Consider the following 24,212-nt stretch of genomic DNA (forward strand, 5'->3'; position numbering starts at 1 on the left):
ACTATTGCCCTGAGATAACCTTTAAACCCGAAACCGAGAAAATATCCCCTGAAGTCTTCTTAAAACCAAACAACAGTTTAGCTTAACTAGAAAAAAAAACAAAATTTGCCTCGAGCATAAAGTTCTTTTAAGAATTATCTATACGAGATCAAAGTGACAATAGCAACTCTAAAGATTAGATAGGAACCTTAAGGAGGGGAGGAACCACTCAGAAAAGGAGGGTGAGAATGGTTGTACAACTCAAAGAATGTAATCAAATATCACTAAATTGCACATGTAGAAACTGTGGAATTGGTGTGTTTTGCTGTGTATATTTCCAACAAGAACAATGAAATATTTTTAAATTTAAAAATTTTAACCCATCTTGCTGGCCTGTGTGGCATGTGGACACGGCACACCTGGGTAGTGACAAGGCCCGCACCTAAGAGCTCGGGCTCTGGTGTAATCAGATAACCATGATATGTGTGATGTGGGAAACTGAGACTAGGACAGTGACCTTCCCTGAGGGCAACAGCAGCCTGGGATGTGAGCCTGGGTCTCTTAACTCTCAGGCCATATGACCCTGTGTGCTCAGTGGATTCCTCCTGCCCCGGACTGACAGATACCACGACAGCCTAGGATCCCCAAGGACTCTGCTCGCCATGGAGACAGCGTGGTAACATGGGGCAAGGCTCAATGTCTGGGGCCATCAGGAGCCTGGTCCCAGGTGCAGCTGTGCAATCTACCCACCGTGTGGCCTTGAGAGCCTGCCCCAACTGACGGCTCAGGCTTCTCACCTATAAGTTGAGTATCAATGTTTTGGGCCCTGCCTCTCTTGAGGGCTGGTCTCAGGCTCTGCTCTGCTCAAAGGCTTGGAATCCCAGTACACTTTGCTGAGCACTTGCTATGGGCAGGCGCTGCCTGGCTGATGTGCTGTGCTTGTGGAACGCTGGTCACAGCCATATGGGAGTGCATGCTGTCAGTAGAGAAACTGATGGAAGGAGCAGCTAAGAAACATCCCTGCAGCAAGGATGTGCTGAGCAGGTTTTCGCACAAGGGCTTAGCCACTCTGCAGTCCTGCCCCTGGTAGTGGACAGACAGGAACCGGGGTCTTAGACCTCTGAGGGCAGCAGGGTTGTCTGGTGGAGCCCTCATCCCTCTTGAGCAGTCCTGCCAAAATGGCAGTAAGGGGTTCAGGTCAGCCCAGAAGAGGTTCCAGGTGTCTTAGGAGATGCCAGCAAGGCTGGGTCAGCTGAGGCTGCAGACCCCATCTATCTCCTACCCAGGCATTGGCCACTTGCCTCTCAGCACAGGTACCCCAAGCCGGGTACCGCTTCATTCACACGCTCATGCACAAAGATCCTGGCTGGTTCGGCTACCCAGTACCTCCCTCCCTGGGCCCCAGTTTCCTCATGTGTAAAATGACGTTGATCACCTCTTGGACACAGAGTGGTTATAGAGTATTGACTATCCAATGCCCTTTACATGGAGCCCTGGTGGCGTAGTGGTTAAGAGCTATGGCTGCTAACAAAAAGGTCAGCAGTTTGAGTCCACCAGGAGCTCCTTGGAAACCCAGTGGGGCAGTTCTACTCTGTCCTCTAGGGTTGCTATGTGTTGGAATCAACTCGATGGGAATGGTTTTTCATTTTTATTTTTTAAATGCCCTTCACCATGCTGCTTTGCACTGGTTGGGTGGGGGGAGCCCCAGCAAGGTTGGGAGACCCAGGAGCCATGGAGACATGTAGTCCCTTCCCAGGTAGAACCCCAAGGAGGCAGTCAGATCCCAGATGACAAAGAGCGGCACAGGGCCCCTTGTGTGTGAGTGTGGGGTGGAAGCTGTGGGGTAATGCCCATGTGCCCAGGAGGGACCTTTGCTAGCCCCTCGAGGTTCCCTGGGGCGCATGAGGTATAGGGACGATGGAGGGAGCCCTGATGCCCAAGGTGAACAGGGATAGAGCCAGACCCAGAGGCCTCAGGATGGGGATCAAGGGACCAGGTGGTGGGAAGGCAGGGGCCAAGGGGTGAGGGGACAGTGACCAGAGGGCTCAATGCTGACCCAGGACCATGATGGGCATCAGGGGCCCAGTGCCAAGGACCAGGGGCTCCGCAAGGGCCCACAACAATGCTTGCACCCAGGAAAAAAGAAACGTAGCAGCACCAACATACTAAAAGGAAAAGGCAAAATTAAAGTTTAATCAAATTATACCTACAAGAGACATTGTCAAATGGTCAACTGAACTCAAATCAAATAGTTATGTATGAATTACCTTTAATGCAGAATGCAGGCAAATTTTAATATGTTTGATGAGGTGTGGGGTTCAGCCTCTAAAATTCACAGTGCCAGAGGGGAGCCTAAGGTCTTCAAATGTGCCATCCCCAAGACTTACGTGCATCCCCAGGGAAAGAAACACCCCCCACCAGAAAAAAGCCAAACCCATTGCTGTCAAGTCAATTCAGACCTGTAGTGACAGGGAAAGGAGAGGTCCCCAAATTTATTTGAGATTATTTTCTACCATGTGGAGGAGCGAGGGAGCAAAAGAGAAATTCGAGGCAGTTATAGGAAAATGGGAGCCTCGGTGGCGAAGTGGTGAAATGGTCGGCTGCTAACCGAAAGGTCGGTGGTTTGAACTCACCAGCCGCTCTGTAGGAGAATGATGTGGCAGTCTGCTTCTGTAAAGATTTATAGCCTTGGAAACCTTATGGGGCAGTTCTACTCTGTCCTACAGGGTCACTATGTGTTGGAATCGGGTTTACAGGAAAATGAATTTATATTCCTTACACATGTTTATTTGTGAATGGAGACCCTGAGTCCTGCAGATGTCACCATGCAATGCTGTCACCAGCATTCCTGGGGGACTGGTGGGACTCCCCCACTCTCAAACCCCCTCACATTTCAGCTCATTGGTTTGCCATCCTCAAATTCTTTGACAGCCCTAGTGGTGCAGTGGTTAAGAGCTATGACTGCTAGCCAAAGGGTAGGCAGTTCAAATCTGCCAGCTGCTCCTTGGAAACCCTATGGAACAGTTCTACTCTGGTGTATAGGCTCACTATGAGTCAGAATCGACTTGACAGGAATGGGTTTGGTTTTGGTTTAGAGCAGAGATCTGCCGCCTCCTGTCCCCTTGGGCCTAAATGAGTTAATGTGATTCTAAGGAATGGAGCCAACAGTTAGATCTTGGCTGAAAGCAGAAAATACCAGAAAGATGTTGTCTTAGTCATCTAGTGCTGCTATAACAGAAATAACACCAGTAGATGGCTTTAACAAAGAGAAATTTATTCTCTCACAGTCTAGTTGGCTACATGCCAAAATCAGGACAGTAGCTTCAGGGGAAGGCTTTCTATCTCTGTCCGTTCTGGCGGAAAGTCCTTGTCATCAATCTTCCCCTGGTCAAGGATCTTCTTAGGCACAGGAGAATGCGCTCTGCTTCCGGTGCTGCTTTCTTGGTGGTATAAAGTCCCCCCCATCTCTGCTCACTTCCCTTTCCTTTTATCTCTTGTAAGATAAAAGGTGGTGCAGGCCACACCCCAGGGAAACTCCCTTTAAATTGGATCATGGATGTGATCTGAGCAAGGGTGTTACATCCCACCCTAATCCTCTTCAACATAATCCAATCTTGCCTCATTAACTACAGGCAGAGATTAGAATTTACAACATACAGGAAAATTATATCAATCACAAAATGGAGGGCAACCACCCAGTACTGGAAATCATGGCCTAACCAAGTTGGCACAGATTTTGGGGGGACACAGTTCAATCCATGACAGATGTTTACCTGTGTTTTATTGTTTATGCAAAGGCATTTGACTGAGTGGATCATAACAAGTCATGGGTAACATTTTGAAGAATGGGAATTCTAGAACATTTCATTGTGCTTATGAAGAACCTGTACATAGACTAAGAGGCAGTCATTTGAACAGAACAAGGGAATACTTCATGGTTTAAAATCAGGAAAGGTGTGCATCAGGGTTGTATCCTTTCACTATACTTATTCAATCTGTATCCTGAGCAAATAATCCAAGAAAAATATGATGAACAGCGTGGCATCAGGATTGAAGGAAGACTCATTAACACCTGCCATATGCAGATGACACAACCTTGCTTGCTGAAAGTGAGGAGGGCATGAAGCACTTACTGATGAAGATCAAAGACGACAGCCTTCAGTATGGATTACACCTCAACATAAAGAAAACAAAAATCCTCACAACTGGACCAATAAGCAACATCATGATAAATGGAGAAAAGACTGAAGTTGTCAGGGATTTCGTTTTACTTGGATTCACAGTCAACACCCATGGACACAGCAGTCAAGAAATCAAATGACATATTGCATGAGCAAATGTGCTGCAAAAGACCTTTTTAAAGTGTTAAAAAGCAAAGATGTCACCTTGAGGACTAAAGTGCACCTGACCCAAGCCATGGTATTTTTAATTGCTTCGTATGCACGTGAAAGCTGGACAATGAGTAAGGAAGACTGAAGAAGAATTGATGCATTTGAATTATGGTGTTGGCAAAGAATATCGAATATACCCTGGACCGCCAGAAGAACAAACAAATCTGCCTTGGAAGAAGTACGGCCAGAATGTTCCTTAGGAGGGAGGATGGTGAGACTTCATTTTACGTGCTTTGGACATGTTGTCAGGAGGGACCAGTCCCTGGAGCAGGACATCATGCTTGGAGAAGTAGAGGGTCAGTGAAAAAGAAGAAGTCCCTCAACAAGATGGATTGACACAGTGGCTCCAACAAGCTGAAACAATGGGCTCAAACAGAGCAAGGATTGTGAGGATGGCACAGGACCGGGCAGTGTTTCATTCTGTTGTACACAGGGTTGCTATGAGTTGGAACCAACTCGAAGGCACCTAACAATGATAACAACAAGGAATGGAGCCAGAGAGCTGGGTTTGAGTCCAGCCTCGCCATGGCCTTGCTGCGTAATCATAGGCAGGTCCCAGCCTCTCCCTGGGTAACTCTCGGTCTCTGAGTCTGCGAAATGCAACCATGATGTCCACTAGGGCTGCGGTGAGGCCTGAGGGGGCCACAATTCTGTGAGGCACTGCCTCCTAAACAGACAGGACTGTGCTGGGACTTGACTAACAAAACAGAACTAAAAGGAAAAGGTTTCTGTTAAACTATGTTGAACCCTGGAGCTAAATTTCACAATCGGCCCTCTAAGCTGTCTAGGGGAGGTGGATTTTGATTTCTCTCCATGGTCTTCTTGTTAGGACTCACCGTCTCCTCTAGCCCAGGCAGTGCAGAGAGGTGCCAGGGCCAAGCTGGTGAGGAAGCAGGTTGGGGTGGGTGGGGGAGCTAAGCAGGCTTGGCTCCTGGAGGCCTGAGTCAGCGGGGCGGGGCGGGTGAGTGGGCAGGACGGGCTCAGTCCTCACATGCTTGGGGAGGAGATGGTGCAGGAATGTTGCTCCTGCCTGGGCTTGGGCCCTGCCCACCGCATCCTGGCTCCTGCTCTAGTGGACGCTGCAGCCTCAGCTCTGGCTCGAGATGGAAGATGCCTGGAGCTTGGTTGGGTGGGTTCAGCCAGGGGCCTTCACAGTACGGCCCAGGCCACAGAGCCTGCCGGGAACTGGACTCTGACCTAGAGTACCTCCCAACCTGCTGAGTGCCTCTGGAGAGCTACCACTCCTCACTAGCCCTGGTCCCATGTCTGTGGAATGAGTTGAACTAGGTGCTGTCAGATCATCCCAGTTCCCCACCTCCCCCCCGCCACGGACCGCCCCACCAAGCACTGACTGCACCCCCAGACCTCTTGGGGCATCTACCTGGATGTGGTGCTTGTGACTTGTTCTACTCTGCCTCAGAGACAGTCCTCCTGGGGTTGCTTGTCCCTCAAAGCTCTCCTCCAAAACTTCTGATGAGCTGGGCTTCGGAGCTGGGGGACCAGGAGGTCACCCAGACACCTTTGTGTGATGCATGCATTATGTGCTTGTGTGACTTTGTGGTGAAGAAACCTTACCCCTGCGGTCTGTGCCCCACAGTTGGTGTGTGGGACTGTGTGAGGGGTATGGCTGTGGGTGACCATGTGGCTGCAACTCTGATGCTGTGAGCCAACGACGATGCACGTGTGCCTGGGCAGAGTGTGTGGCTGGGAGTGCAACAGAGTGAGCAAAGGACTGTGCATGTGCACACCTGGCCGGGTGCCAGGTGCAGCCCGTGTGCCTCTGTGTGGTGTGTCTGCTTGAGGCTGGCTGTCTGAGGCTCCGAGTGGCTGCCTCTGGGAATATGAGGCCATGTGGGTGATTGTGTGGTTGTGTGACGGGATGGAGGGGGCAGTGCTGGGCTGGGGCTGGGGCCAGCCATGGCATAGTGGCTCACAACCATCCTACGTCCCCTACAGGACAGGATGCAGGATCTGAGGTTTGGCTCCACCCCCACCCCCCACATGTGACTGTGTAAGACAAAGCAGGCTCCCTTTCCTGGGATGGACAAGATTGGGGATCAGGGATCCCCCACCCCCACCCTCAGGTCCTGGTAACTGCCCAGGGTAGAAAGAGAGGCCTTGTTTTCTACCCCACTCAGAGCAAAGTGAGGGAGGGAACTGGAGACAGCTGGGCCCAGCTCTGGCCAGAACATCTGCCTGGCATGTGACTGAGGCCAGCCAGCAGGCCCTGCCACCAACAGGATGCCCCCCGCCCCTGCCCACCAGAGCCCCGCCCCCCTGCTGAGAGGGGACCTGGTCAGCTCAGCTTGATGCCAAATCTCTCCAACACCCCAACCCACACAGAGGTAGAAACCAGAGAGGGAAGCCTTGACATCCTCACTTCCCACCACACACACACATACACACACACAAAACGTCCCAGCCTGGAGACCTCAGGGGGACTGGAGCGGGCCTGGCTCATTCTGAGACTCCACTTTCTGATTCTCCTCCTAGGTCTAAAGCCCTCCTGAGAATACACTCAGACTGACTCCCCCACCCTGAGGATGGGAAGTGTGGGAGGGGCCCCCACTGAAGGAAGGGGGGGCCCTCTGAAGGAAGGGACACAAAGAGGCAACCCTTATCCCAGGGCAGGAAGCACCAATGCGGGGACTGCCAAGCACTGTGGTTAGGAAGAACACTCCCACCACCTCTACCCAGATTGGCCTCAGGAGGGGACCTCACCCCTGAGGTCAGAGCCCCCTCTGCAGAAGGCCACGTTGGGGCCAAAGCCAAGAAGAGGTTAAGCGCAGGAAGTTCCTTGTAAGGGCTGGAAAAATGAAGAAAAAAATGGGAGGGAGGTGGGAGGGAAAAATTCCCCAGAAAGTCCCAAATCTGACCTAATTTTGACCCAGGGCCAAGGACACCCATTCCAGAAGTTCCTCTGAGGACACTCTGCCCTGAACGTGGAGACTTGCCCGCCCCTTTCCCCTGGCACCTGCTGACCCTTACCCCAGCTCACCCCCATGAGCTCCCTGTGCCTCCGGCCTGCCCAAAGCCCTCTCTGACTGCCTTGACCCTTGATGCCCTCCCTCCACCAGATCCCCATTGGCCCTGCAGGAGAACCATAGTGTTAACGATGTCATTTTTCTCCTATGTATGAACTCCTGATTATCCAGCCTGGGGCACCACCAAGGGCACAACTGGGGGGTTCTCCTCAGTCTCCCCAACATGGGAGCCACTACAGGGCTAGGCACCCAGGACTGCTTGCACAGGGACACAGTTTCTATCCTTCCCTGTCTCCTCCTTGGACAGGGACTTTCCTGGGCAAGGCCAGGACTTGCTTCCCTAGAGACAGGAACCACTCATCCATTAGACTGTCTAGGGGCACAATGTCCCATCCCTTCTATAAGTGGCCTAGATCACAGCCAAGGCGCTGGGCAGGACTCTACCCATTTTAGAGAGAAGAGGGAGGTCTGGCATCCAGCCAGGACCTCTACCACCTTCAGTTCCCCAGCCCAACACCTCCCACCAGCACAGGCCTCCTCCAACTTTTGAGGTAAATTTTGTGCCAAACCTCACCTCAGAATCTGGTCCCCTGGGTTCTATCCTTCCCCACACCCTCATCCCCTCCAGAATCTACAGAGAAGAAGGCACGCTTTTGTTATTTTAATTGTAAAAGGTTTATCAAGAAAAAAGAAAGAAAAAAGATTCAAGCAGCAGCAGCCAAGGGCAGGCCACAAACTTCTGGGGGGCCAGCTCCCCCTATCCCACTGCTGATCACAGCCTGGTCTGAGGGTAGAGGAGGCAGCAGCCCCCTGAGGATGTAAACATAGGTCGGAGAACAGCACAGCCTGACCCAGGAGCAAGGGTTCGTGTCACAGGGAGGCTGGCCATGAGCAGGTGGGCCCAGAAGCTCTGGGGAGGGTGGGCAGGCAGGCCTTGTGCCCTGTCTTTTTTCCCTTTGGTTTCCCATTATACAACAGGAAGGAGTCAGGGAAGATGGTATGGGGGCAGAGGCCCCTGAGAGCCTGAGGTCCAGGGTCTGCTCTGGAGTATGGGGAGTTATCGCTGGTGAACTCAAATATCAGACAGCTTCTGAGGGTCCCCTCCAGGAAGGTGCCATCAGGGCCCTGGGGTCCATGGCTCATCTCAGCACCTCGAGCCCAGGGCTGGGATGGATGCTGCATGGTCCCTTAGCCAAGGGAAGATGGGGCTCAGTAGATGGAGGAGAGTCAGAGGCCTGCAGGAGGGGGTTGGCCTGCAGCCTCTCCTGGAGAGGACTTAGGGTGAGGCAGGGGAGCAAGGGAGGGACGTGGAGAACAAGGAAGATCCCTCCCCTCCATCACATGGGCTAGAATTGCCACCAAGAGGGCACCAAACTTGAGTGGGAAAGGTCAGGGGGAAAAGAGGAGACGTTTTCATGCCTCCATCCATTGCCCATGCTGCTCTTCTCCCTCGAAAGTCCTTCCCCCCATTTTCTGTCTGGCAGGCTCCTTGTCATTCCTCAAGACACTGCTAAAATGTCACCTACTCTGTGGAGTCTCTCCTGACTGGCAGAATGCAGTAGTCCCTTCTTTGAGCTTCCAAACGCAAAACCTGTTGCTGTCAAGTCAATTCCAACTCATAGGGACCCTACAGGACAGAGTACAACTGCCCCATAGAGTTTTCAAGGAGTGGCTGGTAGATTCCAACTGCCAACATGTTGGGCAGCAGCCTGAGCTCTTAACCACTGCACCACCAGGGCTCCTTTGAGTTTCCAGGAACCCTTTATTTAACCATCGGTTGTACTGCCTTGCCTTTGTCTGTTTCCATGTCTGACCTACTCAACTGAGGATTCTTTGGGGGCAGAGGCACGCATGTGGCAGCCCTGTGTGTCCAGCATAGACCCAGGGCCTGGCACACGCAGCCCTCAGTGTCTGCTGAATTGATGAGAAGGTGGTAGCCGAGTGAGGAGGCACCACGGGCTCTAGGGGAAGCTGAGACCCTGGCCTGGCCTCGAGTGACTGACCAGTAGTCAGGCCTTGGCCTGGAGGGTTCCTGGCCCCATTCCCACCCCTGCTGTGCCCCATCTCTGAGGCATGGGGGACTTCCCCCAGGGATGCCCAAGACTCCTCCAAAGCCCCTTCTCAGGGAGGAGGGGCAGGCTGCTAACCTCACCACTGTTGGCCCCCAGGCACTGCTAGTGCAGAGAGAGAGGTCTAGAGAGCAGGGCGTGCTGTAGCGACCAGGCCTGGGGGCACAGTGGCGGCCAGCTGCACGTGGTCAGAGGTGGTCATACATGCGCAGCGTCTTCTCCAGCTGCTGACCTACCCGCTGGTAGAAGAGGATCTGCTGACGCAGGTAGCTCTGCATCATGTGCTTGAAGTCGAGCTCACGGCGCTGGTGGAAATGGTTCATCTCTGCCTGCAGGGCGAAGCCCACCACACGGCAGCGCCTGCGAATGCCATCCGCTTCCTCCTGCACCATGCGGCCCTCGTCGCTCATGCGCTGGCTCTCCTTCACCTTGGCGAAGGCACCTGGAAATGCAGAACAGAAGACAAGGCAGGTTAGGGCCCAGATCTCCTTCATTCGTGCCCTACACCCTCCTTGAGCCCCCTCAAGGGCTCAACTGAGACCTCGCTCCTGAACTGCAGACCCCAGAGTCCAGTCATCTGGATGTCTCCACCAGCATGCCCCTCAAACTCCCACCCTCAGCCCTTCCTAAAGTGAACACACCACCTTCCCCCCAAACCTGCGCCATCGTCAGCAGCCCCCACCCGACAAGCCCTGACCAGGGAGTCCCTACCCACCACAGGCCTCATCATCTTTCATGTCAACCTCAGACATCACCTCCCCAGGAAGCCCTCTCTGCACTTTCGCTGGCGCAGATGCCTCCCTGATACCCTGAGGTGCCCCCTACCACAGGCTCCTGTGGCTGACTCCCCTACTGGGCTGCAAGCTCAGTGAGGTCAGGGCCTGTCCTCGTCCTTTCTGTGTCTCCAGCATGCAGAACAAGGCCTGGCCCACAGAGATCCTGATCACTGTCTGCTGAACCAATTCAACCCTGTTCCTCATGGGACTGCTGCCACAGTCACCCGTGGGTCTCCGTGGCCTCCGTCCCAGCCTCAGATAGGTGCTCCACAGCACCTGAGGAGCAGGCCAGCTGGGCATCCTGCTCCAAATGTTCCTTGGCTCCCTACTACTTGCAGATCAAGGTCATGGCCATCTGCCTGCACATGAGGCCCTCTGGGAATTAGCCCCTGCACACAATTCTACACTAACTCCGTATCAGGTGAATTTCTGCTCATCAGAGGCACCCTGCTCTTTCCTACCTCCATACCTCTGCCTGCTGGCTCCCTATTCATAATTCAAGGCCCCGATCAGGTGCCACTTCTACACTGAAGCCGCCCCAGTGCCCCCATGCAGAACGCCTCCCCCATCTGACCTCTCCCTACCCCTCAACCCCATCACACAAGGGTAGCAGATAGAGGGCAGTGGCTGAACCTAGGCAGGGGGCCTAATATGAAGAATCTGAATGAATCAACAAGCAATTGGTGGATGAATTTAAGTTCTGAATTAAAAGGTATTTGAATAATTTGAAAAAGGCACCCTAGTGGTGCAGTGATCAAGCACTCGGCTACTAACTGAAAGGTCAGCAGTTTGAACCCACCAGCCACTATGCGGAAGAAAGATGTGGCAGTCTGCTCCCATTAGAAATTAATTAGAAATTACAGCCTTGGAAACCCTGTAGGACAGTTCTACTCTGTCCTATAGGGTCGCTAAGAGTTGGAATCCACTCGAAGGCAATGGGTTGATTAATTCTGCATTTAAGTTGCTGCATTTAAGGGGCAGTTGCTGGGGAGAGGAGCAGTCTGCCTGTGCCTGGTACTCACTCCTCACAGGCTGTAGAAAATACACAGTGCAAAGATTAAGGAGGTGGGGAGGGTCTGGAGGGTAGCACGGTCTCTGAGCACTTCAAAAGCACCCACTACACACAAACGGCATACTTGTCTCTGTGCTTGTCCCCTTCCCCCTTGAAAGAGGGCTTTCAAGGGCCTTCTAGACGTATTCCTTTTACCCTTACTCAAGTTGTCTGATGCACTGAATGTGCATTTATTGAGCACTTACTGTATGCCAGGCCCCGGGCTCTACATGCTGGAAATAACTCTGGAGGCCTTTAGCAGGGGCCTCAGTTTTGCAATCAGTATGTCCTCCTACCAGATCTGCAATGGTGCCCTGGTGTGGCTGCTGGTGGTTTGAGCCATGTAAAAAGAGCAATAGAGCAGGGCTGTGGGAAGAAGGCAGGCTTTGGGTTCAGACAGACCCTGGCTTAAACACCGGCTCTGCCATATACCCATTGTGTGACCTTGAGCCAATCACCCATCTTGTCTGGGCCTTTGTTTCCTCGTCATGAATGGAGTGAGATAATGCACAGGAGGTCATTACCTGGCACCTGGCATGTAACTAAAATGCAGTCGAAGGCACTTCCCTTCCCTACAGCAGCAAGTGAGCCCTGACTGCTCCCCAAACAGGGAGGGGGACCCTGGTACTCCACCTGCTCTGCCCCAGGCCCCCAGATACTCCAGAGTGATTGGGGTGGGGGGCTGACTGCTTTTGCACCACACTGTTTTCTTGGGTAGTTTGAGTTGATCATTTCTACAATTATGATGATGATGATGTTTGGTCCTATGAAGAGTATGACTTTGGGCCATTATGTCACCTCCACACTCATCATCTCACACAATCTGTCCAACAGTTCCATGAAAGGGGTTGTTCATTCCTCTTTCAGATGAGTAAAACATAGAGAAACCCACAGAAAGGTGAGACAACCTACCCAAAATTAGCCAGTTGGGAAGTAGGTGTGCCTGGACCCCAACCTGGGCTGATGGGACTGAAGCAATGTCCGTATTTCAATCTTCTACATACCCAGCCTGGCCGGCCTTTCTCATCCACTGCAGACACCAGGGCTCCCGAGGGCATAGTCAGGCCTTCTCCAGTGCCCCCCAACCCTGCTTCTAGGACTGGGCACACCTTCAGCCCACACTTTCCCATCACCTACTAACTAAGCGAGGCTAACCTGGCCCTCGAGGAGCTTAAAATCCAGAGACCCAGGGAGACAGAAGAATTAGGAAATTGAAGCCAGCCAGGGAAGCTCAGGACCAAGCAGTGAGAAGGTTGGTCTACCAAGACATGACCCAAGGAGAAAGAAGACAATCTGGAAGGCTTCCTGGAAGAGGAGTGACTTGAAGACAAGAAAGACTTAGAGGCAGAGAAGAGGGGGCACTCCAGGTTGGGGGACTAGCACCAGCAAAGCCAGGGCAGAGTGAGAAGGAGCCCAGGGGCCACTGTGGATACTGGCCAGGAGTGGGAAGAGACAAGTAGGGGCCTTGAATGACAGTCTGAGTCTGGACTTCATCCCGCAGGCAGTGGGATATGGAGTGTTCCAAGAGTGGCCTGGGCTTGCCCAATTGCCTGCCCCTGCCAGCACATGAGGCCTGGCCCTGAGGGATTAGGGAGATCAATTTAGGAAGTTACACTGGCCCCATTCTCCACATGACCCTACCTTGAGGGCCACCCAGGACAGCTCCTCACCTGGCACATGGCCTCAACTTGCCTCCATCTTCTCTATCCCCTCAGGCTCACTGTGGAATGGCACAAGCTCTGCCTTCCCTTCCAAGGCATCTGCATGTCACCTTACCTCCCAGCCTCACTTTTCTCATCTGTGGTATAGGAACAGTAGTCTGGCCCAACCCTTTGAGGCCCAGCTCCAGGCCTCCTCTGCTCTCCAAGCATTCTGGGTGGGAGGGCCTCATTTTCCTAAAGGGCCACAAGGGTACACTCCCCAAGTGCAGCACCCATATTAGCTGGCAAGTACAAGGCTAATCACCTAATAGCACCATTTTGGACAGACTCAAATTTGGAGTCCCCAGGGCTGCTCACACAGACCCAAAAGCAATATGCAGTCCCCAGCCCCAAACCCACTCAGTCTTTCCACCACCTTCCCTGGACCACCTCATATCTCTTGCTCCATCCCTAGTGCCCAGCCCTGGGCAGCAGAAGGGGGGATCACCCCAAAGTCCAATGCCCAAGGCTGAGGATGGAGACCCAATAAGAGGTTTCAGAGCTGGAGAGGCTATTGTCTAACCCCTACCTCCACCACACCCCACTACTATTCAGAGGAAACTGAGGCCCTAAGAGGGCAGGGTCTTGCCTAGGGGCTTCCAGCCTCCTTTTGGTCCCACAAGTGGGGAATGCCTGGCCCATAGGAACTCCTCCACAGCTGGGAAACGGACACCACTTCTGCTGCAGGGAGCCGTGCTGGGTCCTCCTGGCATATGTGTCAGGTCCCAGACGATGAACTCAGGCATTCACGGAAGTCCCAAGGGGCAGGAAGACCATAAGGAGAAAGGTGGAAAACAGCAAGACAAAGAAACTGGAGTAATGTTTCAGTAAGAGGGACCTACCTGAAAAGAAGACACTGAATTTGCCTGAATTCCACCTGCCTGCCTAAGTCTGGGTACAGTGGGGTGAGGCAGACCTGCATTCAGGAGTTTCTCCTGCCCCTGTCCTTGGAGGAAAAAAGGACTCTTTTGTCGATGAGGATACGAAGGCTGAAGAGTAGAAACGAACATACTGCAATTCCTAGGCATCTACCTATAGGCAGAGGGGTGGGGGTAGAGGGCAGAAGCCTAGGGAGGTCCCACCCTACTCTCTGTCACCCCTCCACCCTGTGACTCAGTTCTGGGACTGCAAGCAGCTGATGTGCCCCACCCTATAGGCTGGGGGTCAGAGAGGGAGGGCCTGGGGGCTCAGGCCTGTGTGGCATCCCTCACCCCCCTACATTCTTCTTAGGACTTAACCTGAGAGCTGAAGCACTAGGGCAGGATAGCCTCCTGCCCTGGGAGTTCTCCTGTAGGGGGGCCTGGGTACAGGGAAAGGAAGCTGGAGGCAGAGCCCTAGGAACCCAGGCATATTCCCTAAGCTGCCCCAACTCTTGGAGGTATAGTTATCACCCATCCCGGGTTGGTCGGCAGGAGATTGTCTCAGTCCTAGTCCCAGCTGTGTCGATTCCAGCAAACAACTGATCTTGCCTAGGTCACAGTTTTCACAGCTGTCAAATGGGCTGAGAGGTTGAACCAGATGTGTTATGCTGCTGACAACCGCTCGCAATGGTATAGGGTTTTGGAGTGTTCATATCTGTCAAATGGGATAATGATACCCACCCTACAATATAACTCAGGTTTTACTGAACTAATATGTATAAAGTGCTTAGGACCACACTTGACATAGGGTAAGAGCTCAAGATGCTATGTGCAACTGTGTGCAAACTGCTTTACTGTCCATAAGCTCACAGCAAGCACCAGCTGGTGATGGCTCATGGTGGTATTAACCTCTGTGGTTTATGAAGGACTAGAAAGGGAGGGAGAGGGAGTTAGACGATGGCCCAGAACACACAGAGGCGGAAGGGTTAGCTGCACCCAGCTGTCTCCCAGGCAAGGTCTTGTCCCCCTTGTTCCCTTTTCCTTGACCAACCTTCAAGCTTCATGGTCCCTCCATGGATGCTCTGTGGTCCTGGGCCTGCCTTCAGCCCACTAGGACACCAGCTGAGTTACTATTGCACGCCCATGTCTCCCTGCCTCCTCCTTCCCCTCTGTCTCATCTACTCCAGGCTCCCATCCCTTGGGAAGCTCCTTGCCCTGCTGTCTGGCTCAATGGAAACAGTCAAGGCTGTGAAGTCAGACACACCTGGGCTCCAGTTCCTGCTCTGCGTATCATCTCACCTCACTGCACCTCAGTTTCCTCACCTGTAAAATACAGGTGATCACACCAACCTCCCTGACTTGTGAGGACACAGGGCGGGGGCCAAGACCCAAGCCTTGCCCTTACTGGGCAGGGGTGCTCAGGTAGGGGACCATAGGTCCCAGCTTGCCTGGACAGGCACTGTTTCCCCTTGTTGTCCCTGGGTAATTATTAGGGCCCCCTTCACTCACAAAACTGCCCCAGTATAGACAGTTAATTATATGGTTGCCCTTGTCTCAGGAGACCCCATAGGCTGGGCCAGAGGGAAGTCCAGGCTGGTAGGCCTCGTCCTAGCCCCAACCAGGCTCTGCATTCCATTTTACTAATGGGGAGACTGAGGGGAAAAATTCTCTAAAGATCACTTCAGGGGCCTCACCTATCCAAATCCTGGTCTCCCAACAACCTGCCTGGGTCTCCCACCTCCTTCCTTCCACTGCCTTTCCTCCTACACACACTCCATCTGTTCACAGGCTAGATGGACTCCTGGGACCCAGGGCCCAACCATCCTGCTCCTTCCTCTAAGGAAGGGCTCCACCCACAGGGCCAGTGTGGGACCTGCCCCCCCCGCCCCCACAGGGAGTCTGTGGTACCTGAAACCTGCTCGGTTCTGTCTCAGCCAGGTTCCAAGTCTCCTCCCTAACTCACTCCAGGCCACAGGCCTGGAGACAGGGGTAGGGGGGAACATGCAGAGCCCAGGAGGGCTCAGCCTGGTGGGTAGGAGTCTTCCAGATGAGGGAAAGTGGGTCAGCCTCTACCTGAGGCTGAACGCATCACCCCAGAGAACTGGTAGCCCCTTACTCTTAGAAACAACTCAAGTGGAGACTCAAAAATGGCCTCTCTCAGCTCTGTCTCCCTGCCCCAGGGTCTGAAAAGCCAGTCTGGTCTCATACCCTTCTGCTTCAATCCAAGCCTGGGAGCTCTGGTATGAGGTTGCCTTCCTGCCTCCAGCCCTGACCTGGATGAGGGTTCCCAACCATTGCATGGGGCAGCTGTTGAATCCCTGTGCCCTTGCCTCCCAATGCCCACACAGGAATATGTCATCCAAGAAGCTGGCTGAACCAGCTTTCCCAGGCCCTGGTGTGGCGGAGTGCGTGTCTCCACCTCTGCACAGGGAGACACCTGCACCAGTGGTCCCCCAGTTGGCCCCTGCCACCTCCCCTGCCCTAGCCCTTCCCCTGGAGCTCAGAACCAGCTCTCTGCCATTGCTCTATTTTTGGCCAGACCCTCCCCAGGAATCCTAACCCTACCCACTTGAAGGTCTGTGAGCTTACTGGGCCCACCTGCCTTCATTTCCCCAGGAAACTAAGGCCCAGAGAGGAGGAGGCACTTCCCAGGAACACACTGCAAATTGGGGACAGAGCCAAACTGGGGCCTCACATCTCCTGGAGCTGAAAGGAGAGAGAATAAGGAGAAGGTGAAGGTGGATAGTAGAGAAAAGGGCTGAGAAGAGAGGAAGAGGAGGAGAAAGTGAGGGGAGGAAGGAAGCTGGGAGCTGGAGAAGTTCCAGAAGTCATCTTCCTGGTCAGGGACAGTAGGGCTGGCTGCTCCAGACTCTCTTGAGTGTTGGGGTGGGGGGGACTTTGCTGTCCCCAGAGTTGATCTAGAGGCCTGCCTCCTGGCCCCACCCACAAAAAACTCCCCAACAAGCCAGACCTGACCTCAGGGCCTAGGGGCCAGGGAGCCGGCCCCACGCCCTGCAGACGTTCTTCCTGAGTTACCAAGCAGCCCCAGGGAGGGCCACACCTCTCGCTGACATTTGCCCTCCCTGTTGTCCCCAGGACTCAGCCACCTGCCAGGTCAGCCCCAACTCACTCCTCAGACGAGAAGCAGACTCCAGAAGAGGGAGTTGGATGGGGGTATGTGGGCAGTACCCTGGCCCCCTGGTTCCGCTCCCCTGGCCCGGCCTGGCGCCCCTGTGTGACCCGGGATGAGTCATTTCCCTGGCAGTTCCTTGACAGCCCCAGCAGTAACAGGCGGGGGCCCATCCTGTCCTCTCCTATAGAGGGGGCATGAGAACTGAAAACAAGGCTGGGCTTGAGAGGCAGCCAACACAGACATGTCCTTGGGGAGGTGGTGGGAGGAAGGGACAGACCCAGCTGGGCTTCTGACTCCCAGTGCAACTGTCCATCTCTGGATACCAGTTTCTTCATCTGCAAAATGGGGGCAGCAATCCCCCTGCACACAGATAGGGAGCTCACAAGATAGGCAGAGGATGAGAACAGGCTCTGAAGCTACAGACAGGGCAAGGGAGCTTGTGAGGAGTGGGAATGTAGGCCTGCACTCTGTGCTCTCATTATCAGGTTCTGTGTGTGTCAACATGAGCCCGTGCGCTCTTCAGTGGTGAGGCCTGGGGCCTGATCATTTCTATGTTACTTCGAAAGGCCTCAATGCATGGTGGTTAAATGATTAAGTCAGACAGAAACAGAGGAAACAAATGAATGAACACTGTCAACAATAAGGTAAACAGTGTGCTCCGTGAGGACAGGGACCAGGCCTGTCCACAACAATATCCCTGCGCCTAGAATAGCACCTGGCACATGGTAAGGTCTCAACACATTTGTTGAATGAATAAGTAAGACAACAGAAAGACGAGATGAGCTGCTCTGTTCTGCCTAGATCATCCCAGTTTCCCCAGTGCCCAGCAAGCAGAGTGCCAGAGTCCGTAAGGGTTTCCTGCCTGCACAGGGTCTTACCTTTCTGCAGGTGGATGATGTCCGGGAAGTTGGAGAGCAGGCCCTGGTAGAGAGACAGCATGTCAAGCATCTGGAAGAGGTCGTTCTTGGGCTGCTCAGCGAACATCTCACCGACAGCTTCGTAGGTGCGGCCCGTGTGAGAAATGGCATTGTTGAGGGCCTCAGAGCCAAAGGGGGGGTCCATCTGGAAGGAATGACTGATGGCCTGGAAGGCACTGCCCAGCTTCTGGAATTCCTTGCGGAAGCCCCCCACATGCTTACGCACCAGCTCTGATGCCACAGTGCTGAGCTGCAGGACGCTGTCATCCATCTTCTTGCTGAAGGCCTTGAAGGTGTCCACACGGTCCTCCACATCCTGCAGGTCCTGGTGCTCTGTGGGAATCTGGAAGGTGAGCAAGAAGCTGGCACCCACCATCTCGTCCCTCTCCGCCCGGCGTTTGCCCATCTTCCACTGCCTGTTATCCAGGCAGCTGAGGAAATGCTGGAAGCCTTCATACTGAGAGAGCACAGGGTGGCTGGTCATGTGGTCCATCCAGAGGATAAGCCGCCGCTTCCGCTTCTCAATGAAGTCTTCCTCAAAACGGCCTGTGGCCTGCTTCTCAGGCAGGTGGGGCACTGAGATGACAGTGAACTTGTGCAGCAGGCGGTTGTAGAGCCAATCGAAGTGTTTATAGCGCCGGTAGACAGGTGAGCCAACGTGGCTGGGTGTAACCTTGTAGGAAATGTAGCTTTTGATGCCCTTGAATTTGGTCTGTTTGGTGGGATCCTCCACGGTGCAAGCAAATGGGTGGGGGTTGGCCTTCCACTGGGGGCCACGAGGGCCCATTTCAATGGAATATGTCTCAATGATCTTGGTCATCATGGGCACATCACCCAGGATAAAGGCCTCCACTCCAGAGCGCACAAAGCATGAGAAACGGTTGAGGTTGCGCCCCACCATGCTGCCTCGCTTGGCTAACGCCAGGCTATCCTGCCGCTCTAGGGTTGGCTTGGGCCGGAAAGCCATGTGCTGGCTGGGGTAGGCACCTGGGTAGGAGAGGTTGAGTGGGGGGTGCCCATTGGTGCCCAGCCCACCAGCTGGCGGTTCCTCCACCACTGTGCAGCTGTCATCCCAGTCATCCCAGTCATCTTCATCATCCTCCTCAAAGCTGCCCTGGTTAGAGATGAAACCACTGCCCCCAGCGGTACTGGCTGAGTTGGCCACACTGGGGCTGTCGTGCAAGCTCACCTGGGTGCCCAGAGAGGCTGCAGGGCTGATGGAGTAGTAGGCATGGTTGGAGCTGGCATCAGAACGGATGATCTCCACATAAGAGGCGGGAAAGAGCCCGGTCTCACCGCGGCTATTCTGGCCCTGCAGCCAGCCGTCCAGCGAGGTTTCACTAAAGATGACCAGGTCCTCATCCTGCTGGATGCTGATTTCCTCCTTGTTCTCGCTGCGGAAGTCATAGAGAGCTCGGCCTTTCAGTGCCATCGTGAGCTGGGTGGTAGAGATGGGAAGGAGAGGGTGCTGCCAGAACCCCAGATGCTCACTAAGCTGTCCAAGAATACACTAGCTGCTCGGAGCCTGTCTCTGCAGCCTGGTCCCTCAGCCCCTAAGGCAGGGTCTCAGCACCCATGGATGCTGTCCAGCCTCCCTCTCTTCAGAGCAATGTCCATGGCTCAGAAACTGCCCTATCCAGTCTCCAGGCACAGGACCGTGAGCAGGGAGGGCTCATGTCCACAGTCTTCCTTCCTGCCCTCAGCAGACCCTGAGGGGTATGTGCGGGAGGACTCTCCCTCCTCCTACTCCCAGAAGAAAAGCCAAGTGACTTAGTGAAACCAGCCCTTCCAGGGCAAGAGTTCCACACTTTCCACTGGAATAATGTTCTGAAATAGAAGAGAATCACTAGGAAACCACGGTTCCTGAAACCCAAGCAGGGCCCTGCCGTCCCTCTGGCTCCCAGCTTCTTCTGGCTGCTCTGCCCTCGGGAGGCTCTCGCATTCCTTCGCGGATCGGCTCCTTCCTCCTTCCTCCTCCTCCTGGGCCACCGGGTTTTCAAAAATCCAGAAAATCCAAGAGGGGCAAGGAGAAAGCACAGCCGCCTGAATCGAGTCCAAGGGTGGATGTGTCCGGCTTCACAACGAGCCAGGCCGGGAAAACAAGGACTGAGGCTTACACAACAGGCCGCCAACTCCCGACCCCGGCGGCGCAGCAGGCAGGCCCCAGGCCGGCTCGAGGTGCCCTCTCCCCGCCCCCCGAGAGGCCAGCCCCGACTCCGGGGAAGGAGGGAGCGCGACGAGCCTGTCTAGCGACTTCTGGCCACTAGCTGCGTGGACTCCTGTTTGCTTAATTCCTCAGCAGTTTCTCAGCCTGAAGCTGACCCTGATGTAAGGACCCGTCCAAAGGTAACCAGTCCCGGCGCGCGCGCGACGTCCAGACCCCCACCCCCTCGCCCCTGGCGCGCAAGCACACACTCAACAGTAGTTTGGAGAGTAAGCTCGGTGGAGCAGATGGCGCGGTCGTCTGTCTGTCGGTTCGTCCTCCTGCTCTGCCCTACCGGGCACGGCCGGTGGGCAGCGGGCTGCGCCCCCAGCCCGCCTTCTCCTCCTGTACTCGCAGCCCCTCTCCACTGCCTGCGAGAAGCCAGCTCCAAAACAAAACAAAACAAAAAAAAGGCGATTCTGGGAGGTGGCGTCCCGAGGAAGGAGGGAATAGCCGAAAGCGGGGGGAGGTGAGGGTGAGGAGAGGGAGGGAGGAAAAGCAGGCTAGGGAATTGGGCGAACTGCACAGCACTTCCGTGCGTCGGGACTGGGCAGGCACGGCCCGGCTCCGCCTTCCCGCGGGCCTGGGGCGCTGGGGCCGGCCCCCGCCAACTCCGCCTAGCTTCTTCCCACCTCGCGGTCGCCCTCACTTCTTTGCTCTCCGTCCTGGATGGGAGACAGAGGGAAGAGAGGACCCAGGAAAAGGGGGGACGATGCACCGACCCCCAGCCCGTCCTCCCTCACCGGGAGACACCTCTCGCCCCCGGGGTATGAGCGTCGCGCTGGGGAGTTCGCCAGCCTCCGCCGCCTGGTTCCGGGGCTCCGTCACCCTCTAGCCTTTTCCGTGACGCAAGTGGAGGAAAACTCCGAAAGTTTGCAAAGCTCGGGGCTGCAAGGAGGGTGCCAGAGCCGGAACCTGGGGGAAGAAGAGAGCGTGGAGAAACGCGAGATTCCCAGGGGAACAGGGCCAAGGACGTCGCCCTGCCCTGGTGGGAACGGGCAGTGGCGCAGCTCAGCGATTGTTCCCCGGAGCGGGCCCCACAGGCTTCCTCACCCAGGGCGAGCACTGTCCTCACGGAAGCAACCTGCGCTTCCCCTGCATCTGACCTGGGATCCCGGCCGCTGCGGGTACCCCTCGCCAACTAGAGTCTGGAGCACTCCTGCCCTTGGTGACTTTCTTCAGGGGGAAGGACAAGACCCCATATCTGCAGTGACAGAGATCAAGCCAGACACCACCCGTGGTGCTTTGTGCGGGCAGTGGGTATGCTGTCCTTGCCAGAAGCAGTGAGGAGGGAGGGGTGGTGTTGGTAGGATTCTGGGAGGGGGCTAGCCCAGATTTGGCCCTTAGTGAGCCAGTCAGCCCATACAGAGGACTTTGGGCAGTGACTCTGCCAAGCACTGCGCTGGGCACTGGGGGTTACCACACAAGGCAGGCAGTCGGGGCTCCTGCCCTGGGGGGCTTACAGTCCACCCTCTTGTGTTTAATTCATCCATTCAGTCTGTCTCATTCATTCAATCACGCAATCAAGAAAAATTGAGTGCCTACTGTGTACCAGGCACCCTGGAATACAAAGATGAGTAAGACATTGTCCTTACCTTCCAGTTCAGATGTGTCATGACAAGTAGATAGATAAACCCATTCGCTTTGACCAGTAGTACCGTGATAAGTACGTGGGAGGGTACCTACCCCAACTGGGTAGAGTAAGGACCAGGGCGGCTTTCCCAAGGAGGAGGTATCTAAGGTGAGGCAAAGGTTTTGGCATCCTTCTTTTACTGGCTATGCCCTGGAGCCTTGTCTACCCCCTCTAATAAGAACTTCCTTCCCCCTCATTCTCGCCCTTTCCACTTGTTGCAGATTGAGTCGCACCAGGGAGTGCTCCTAAAGGTGGCCACCTTTACCTGTTGTGAAGGGTGTGATTCCCAAGTCTCTGGCTCCAAAACCCACTTTCATTGGCACAATGAGTGGAGCAAGCTCCCTGTGCAGAGCTGGCATTTGGCCAGAATAAAGGCTGATGTATGAAGCCCAGGTATTAATTTGCACAGAGAAATACAACTGTCAAGAGAGACCTGCATTTCTGTGTCAAGGGATCAAAGCAGTTTGGGCTGCTCCTTGGGAAGCCCAGTTACCAAGAAGTTTGCCCAGTGAGCTTGGGACCTCCTGTGAGGAGAAGAAGGTGATGGTATGACACATTCTCAGCCAAGGAAGCCTGATATCTTGTCCCCCACCATAGGGGTGGCCTTGATTCTAAGGACTCTGTTTAGCCCAGTATCTCCAAGGCCAAATTCCCTCAACTGCTTCTGGGACCTCACTTTCCTGTGATCTCTCTTCTGTTTGCATTGCCGCTCTCCAAGCTGGGTATAATAATAACAACTACTTCCTTAGTGCTTGCTAAGTGATAAACCAAAAAAAAAACCAAACCCATTGCCATCGAGTCAATTCTGACTCATAGCGACCCTATAGGACAGAGTAGAACTCCCCCATGGGGTTTCCAAGGACTGCCTGGTGGACTCGAACTGCCAACCTTTTGGTTAACAGCCGTAGCTCTTAACCACTATGCCACCAGGGTTTCCTGCTGAGTGATTAAAAAAAAAAAATTTTTTTTTTTTAGACACTTGTAAATAAATACTTTACCTTTATTAGCTCACTTAATACCACTGATGAGTTTCTGCTCACCCAACTACCATCCCAGTCCAGCCCAACTCCCCTGAGGGACTCCCAGGTCCCAACTTGCCGACCTTTAGTTGGTTTCCAAACACTTCAGTCACACATTTACAGACCAACCATCTTGTGATTAATTTCATATCTGTTCCAGATGGGTTTTTCTAACTCTCAGGGGCCACTCTTATTTCCAGACTCTGGAGAAGAACTCACTCTTCAGCCTCACAGAGATTTCTAGAACCTGTATCTTCTACTCCCTCCCCTCCAGGGCCCCACTTCAGGCCTAGGGTAACAACCCCAGGGTTACTAGTCTCAGGAAACTGCACCAATCTTTGTGGTTCGTTTCCACATACGCTGCCTGTTCCTTTGGAAAAAGAGTCCTTTTATTAAATTCTCCTCAAAGTATTCTAGTTGGAGTAAGTTCTGTCCTGCTGGGACCCGGAACCCTAACTGATTCAGATGCATACGTAAGAAACTTCAGCCAGCCAGCCAGCCAGCCATTCAATTTCCATTCTGTAGGAAAGGAGGAGTCATCAGTGCAGAACTGTGGCCAGTGGCTTCCAGGCAGACCCTAGGACACTGGTGGCTGGTGGTGCCTAGAGGACACATGTTGGACTATTACTGTAGTACCACAGACGAGAGGTGATGAAGGCCTACGGTAAGGCAGGGGTAATGGGGCTGAGAAGTAAATCTGGGAGAAGTTTTGGAGGTATTATAAACTGGATTGATGACCAACAAGATGTGAGTGTTGAGGGAAGAGTCAACCCATATTTTAAAAAATTTCTCCTCTTGACTCCACTTCCCCCCACCAGCGACCACTCCCATTTCTCCGCTTGCCTTTGCAGCAAAATTCCTCAAATTAGCCATCTATACTCATTGACTCCAATTCCTTTCCTCCCTTTCTCTTCTAAACTCCTCTAGCCAGGCTTTCACTCCCATGTTCCACTGAAACTATTATTGTCAAGATCATCAAAAACCTCCATTTTGCTGGATCCCAGTGGTCACTTTTCAGTCCTCATCTTACTCAACCTCTTAGCAGCATTTGACCTATTTGATCACTCCTTCCTCCTGAATACACTTTCTTTACTTCGCACTGGGGAGACCACACTGTCCTGGTTTTCTTTCTACCTCACTCTTCTCTCCAATATAGTGTTAACAGTAGAGTGACCACAGTAGAGTGTCCTCTTGTCTTTTCTATCGACGCTCACTCCTTTGATAATTTCATCCAGTCTCATGGCTTCAAACATCACCTACATGCTGATAATGCACAAATTATTTTACCTCTGAAACTCCAAACTCATATATACTTTTCCTTGATTTCTCCCCTTGGATGTTTTAGAGACATCTCTAACATGTCCAAAATTGAATTTCTGATTTTCCCCATCTCAGGTGATGGCAAGTAAATTCTTCTAGTTGCTTAGGCCAAAAACCTGGAGTCATTCTTGACTCCTCAGCATTCACTACTGTTCTCCTGGTCCCAGCCACCATCCT

The 24,212-nt window shown here is 53.7% G+C and overlaps 1 protein-coding gene across 2 annotated transcripts; it reads right to left on the reverse strand.

Annotated features, from left to right (window-relative positions):
- Nucleotides 1-1,981: 1,981 nt before the first annotated feature.
- On the reverse strand, nt 1,982-20,639 carry SNX33 (sorting nexin 33). Of its 2 annotated transcripts, XM_010593765.3 has the most exons (3): nt 18,087-20,639; nt 17,822-17,864; nt 1,982-9,865 (listed from the first exon to the last, which is right to left on the reverse strand). In XM_010593765.3, the coding sequence occupies exons 1-3, from the start codon at nt 19,290-19,292 to the stop codon at nt 9,612-9,614; spliced, it is 1,503 nt and encodes a 500-aa protein (XP_010592067.1). In that variant the 5' UTR covers nt 19,293-20,639; the 3' UTR covers nt 1,982-9,611. The 2 variants fall into 2 exon arrangements, with proteins under 2 accessions (XP_010592067.1, XP_003413877.1); XM_003413829.4 differs by having other exon boundaries at nt 1,985-9,865; nt 17,822-20,635.
- Nucleotides 20,640-24,212: the final 3,573 nt, after the last annotated feature.

The sequence above is a fragment of the Loxodonta africana genome, chromosome 13 (assembly GCF_030014295.1).
Source record: "Loxodonta africana isolate mLoxAfr1 chromosome 13, mLoxAfr1.hap2, whole genome shotgun sequence".
Taxonomy (NCBI): Eukaryota; Metazoa; Chordata; class Mammalia; order Proboscidea; family Elephantidae; genus Loxodonta; species Loxodonta africana.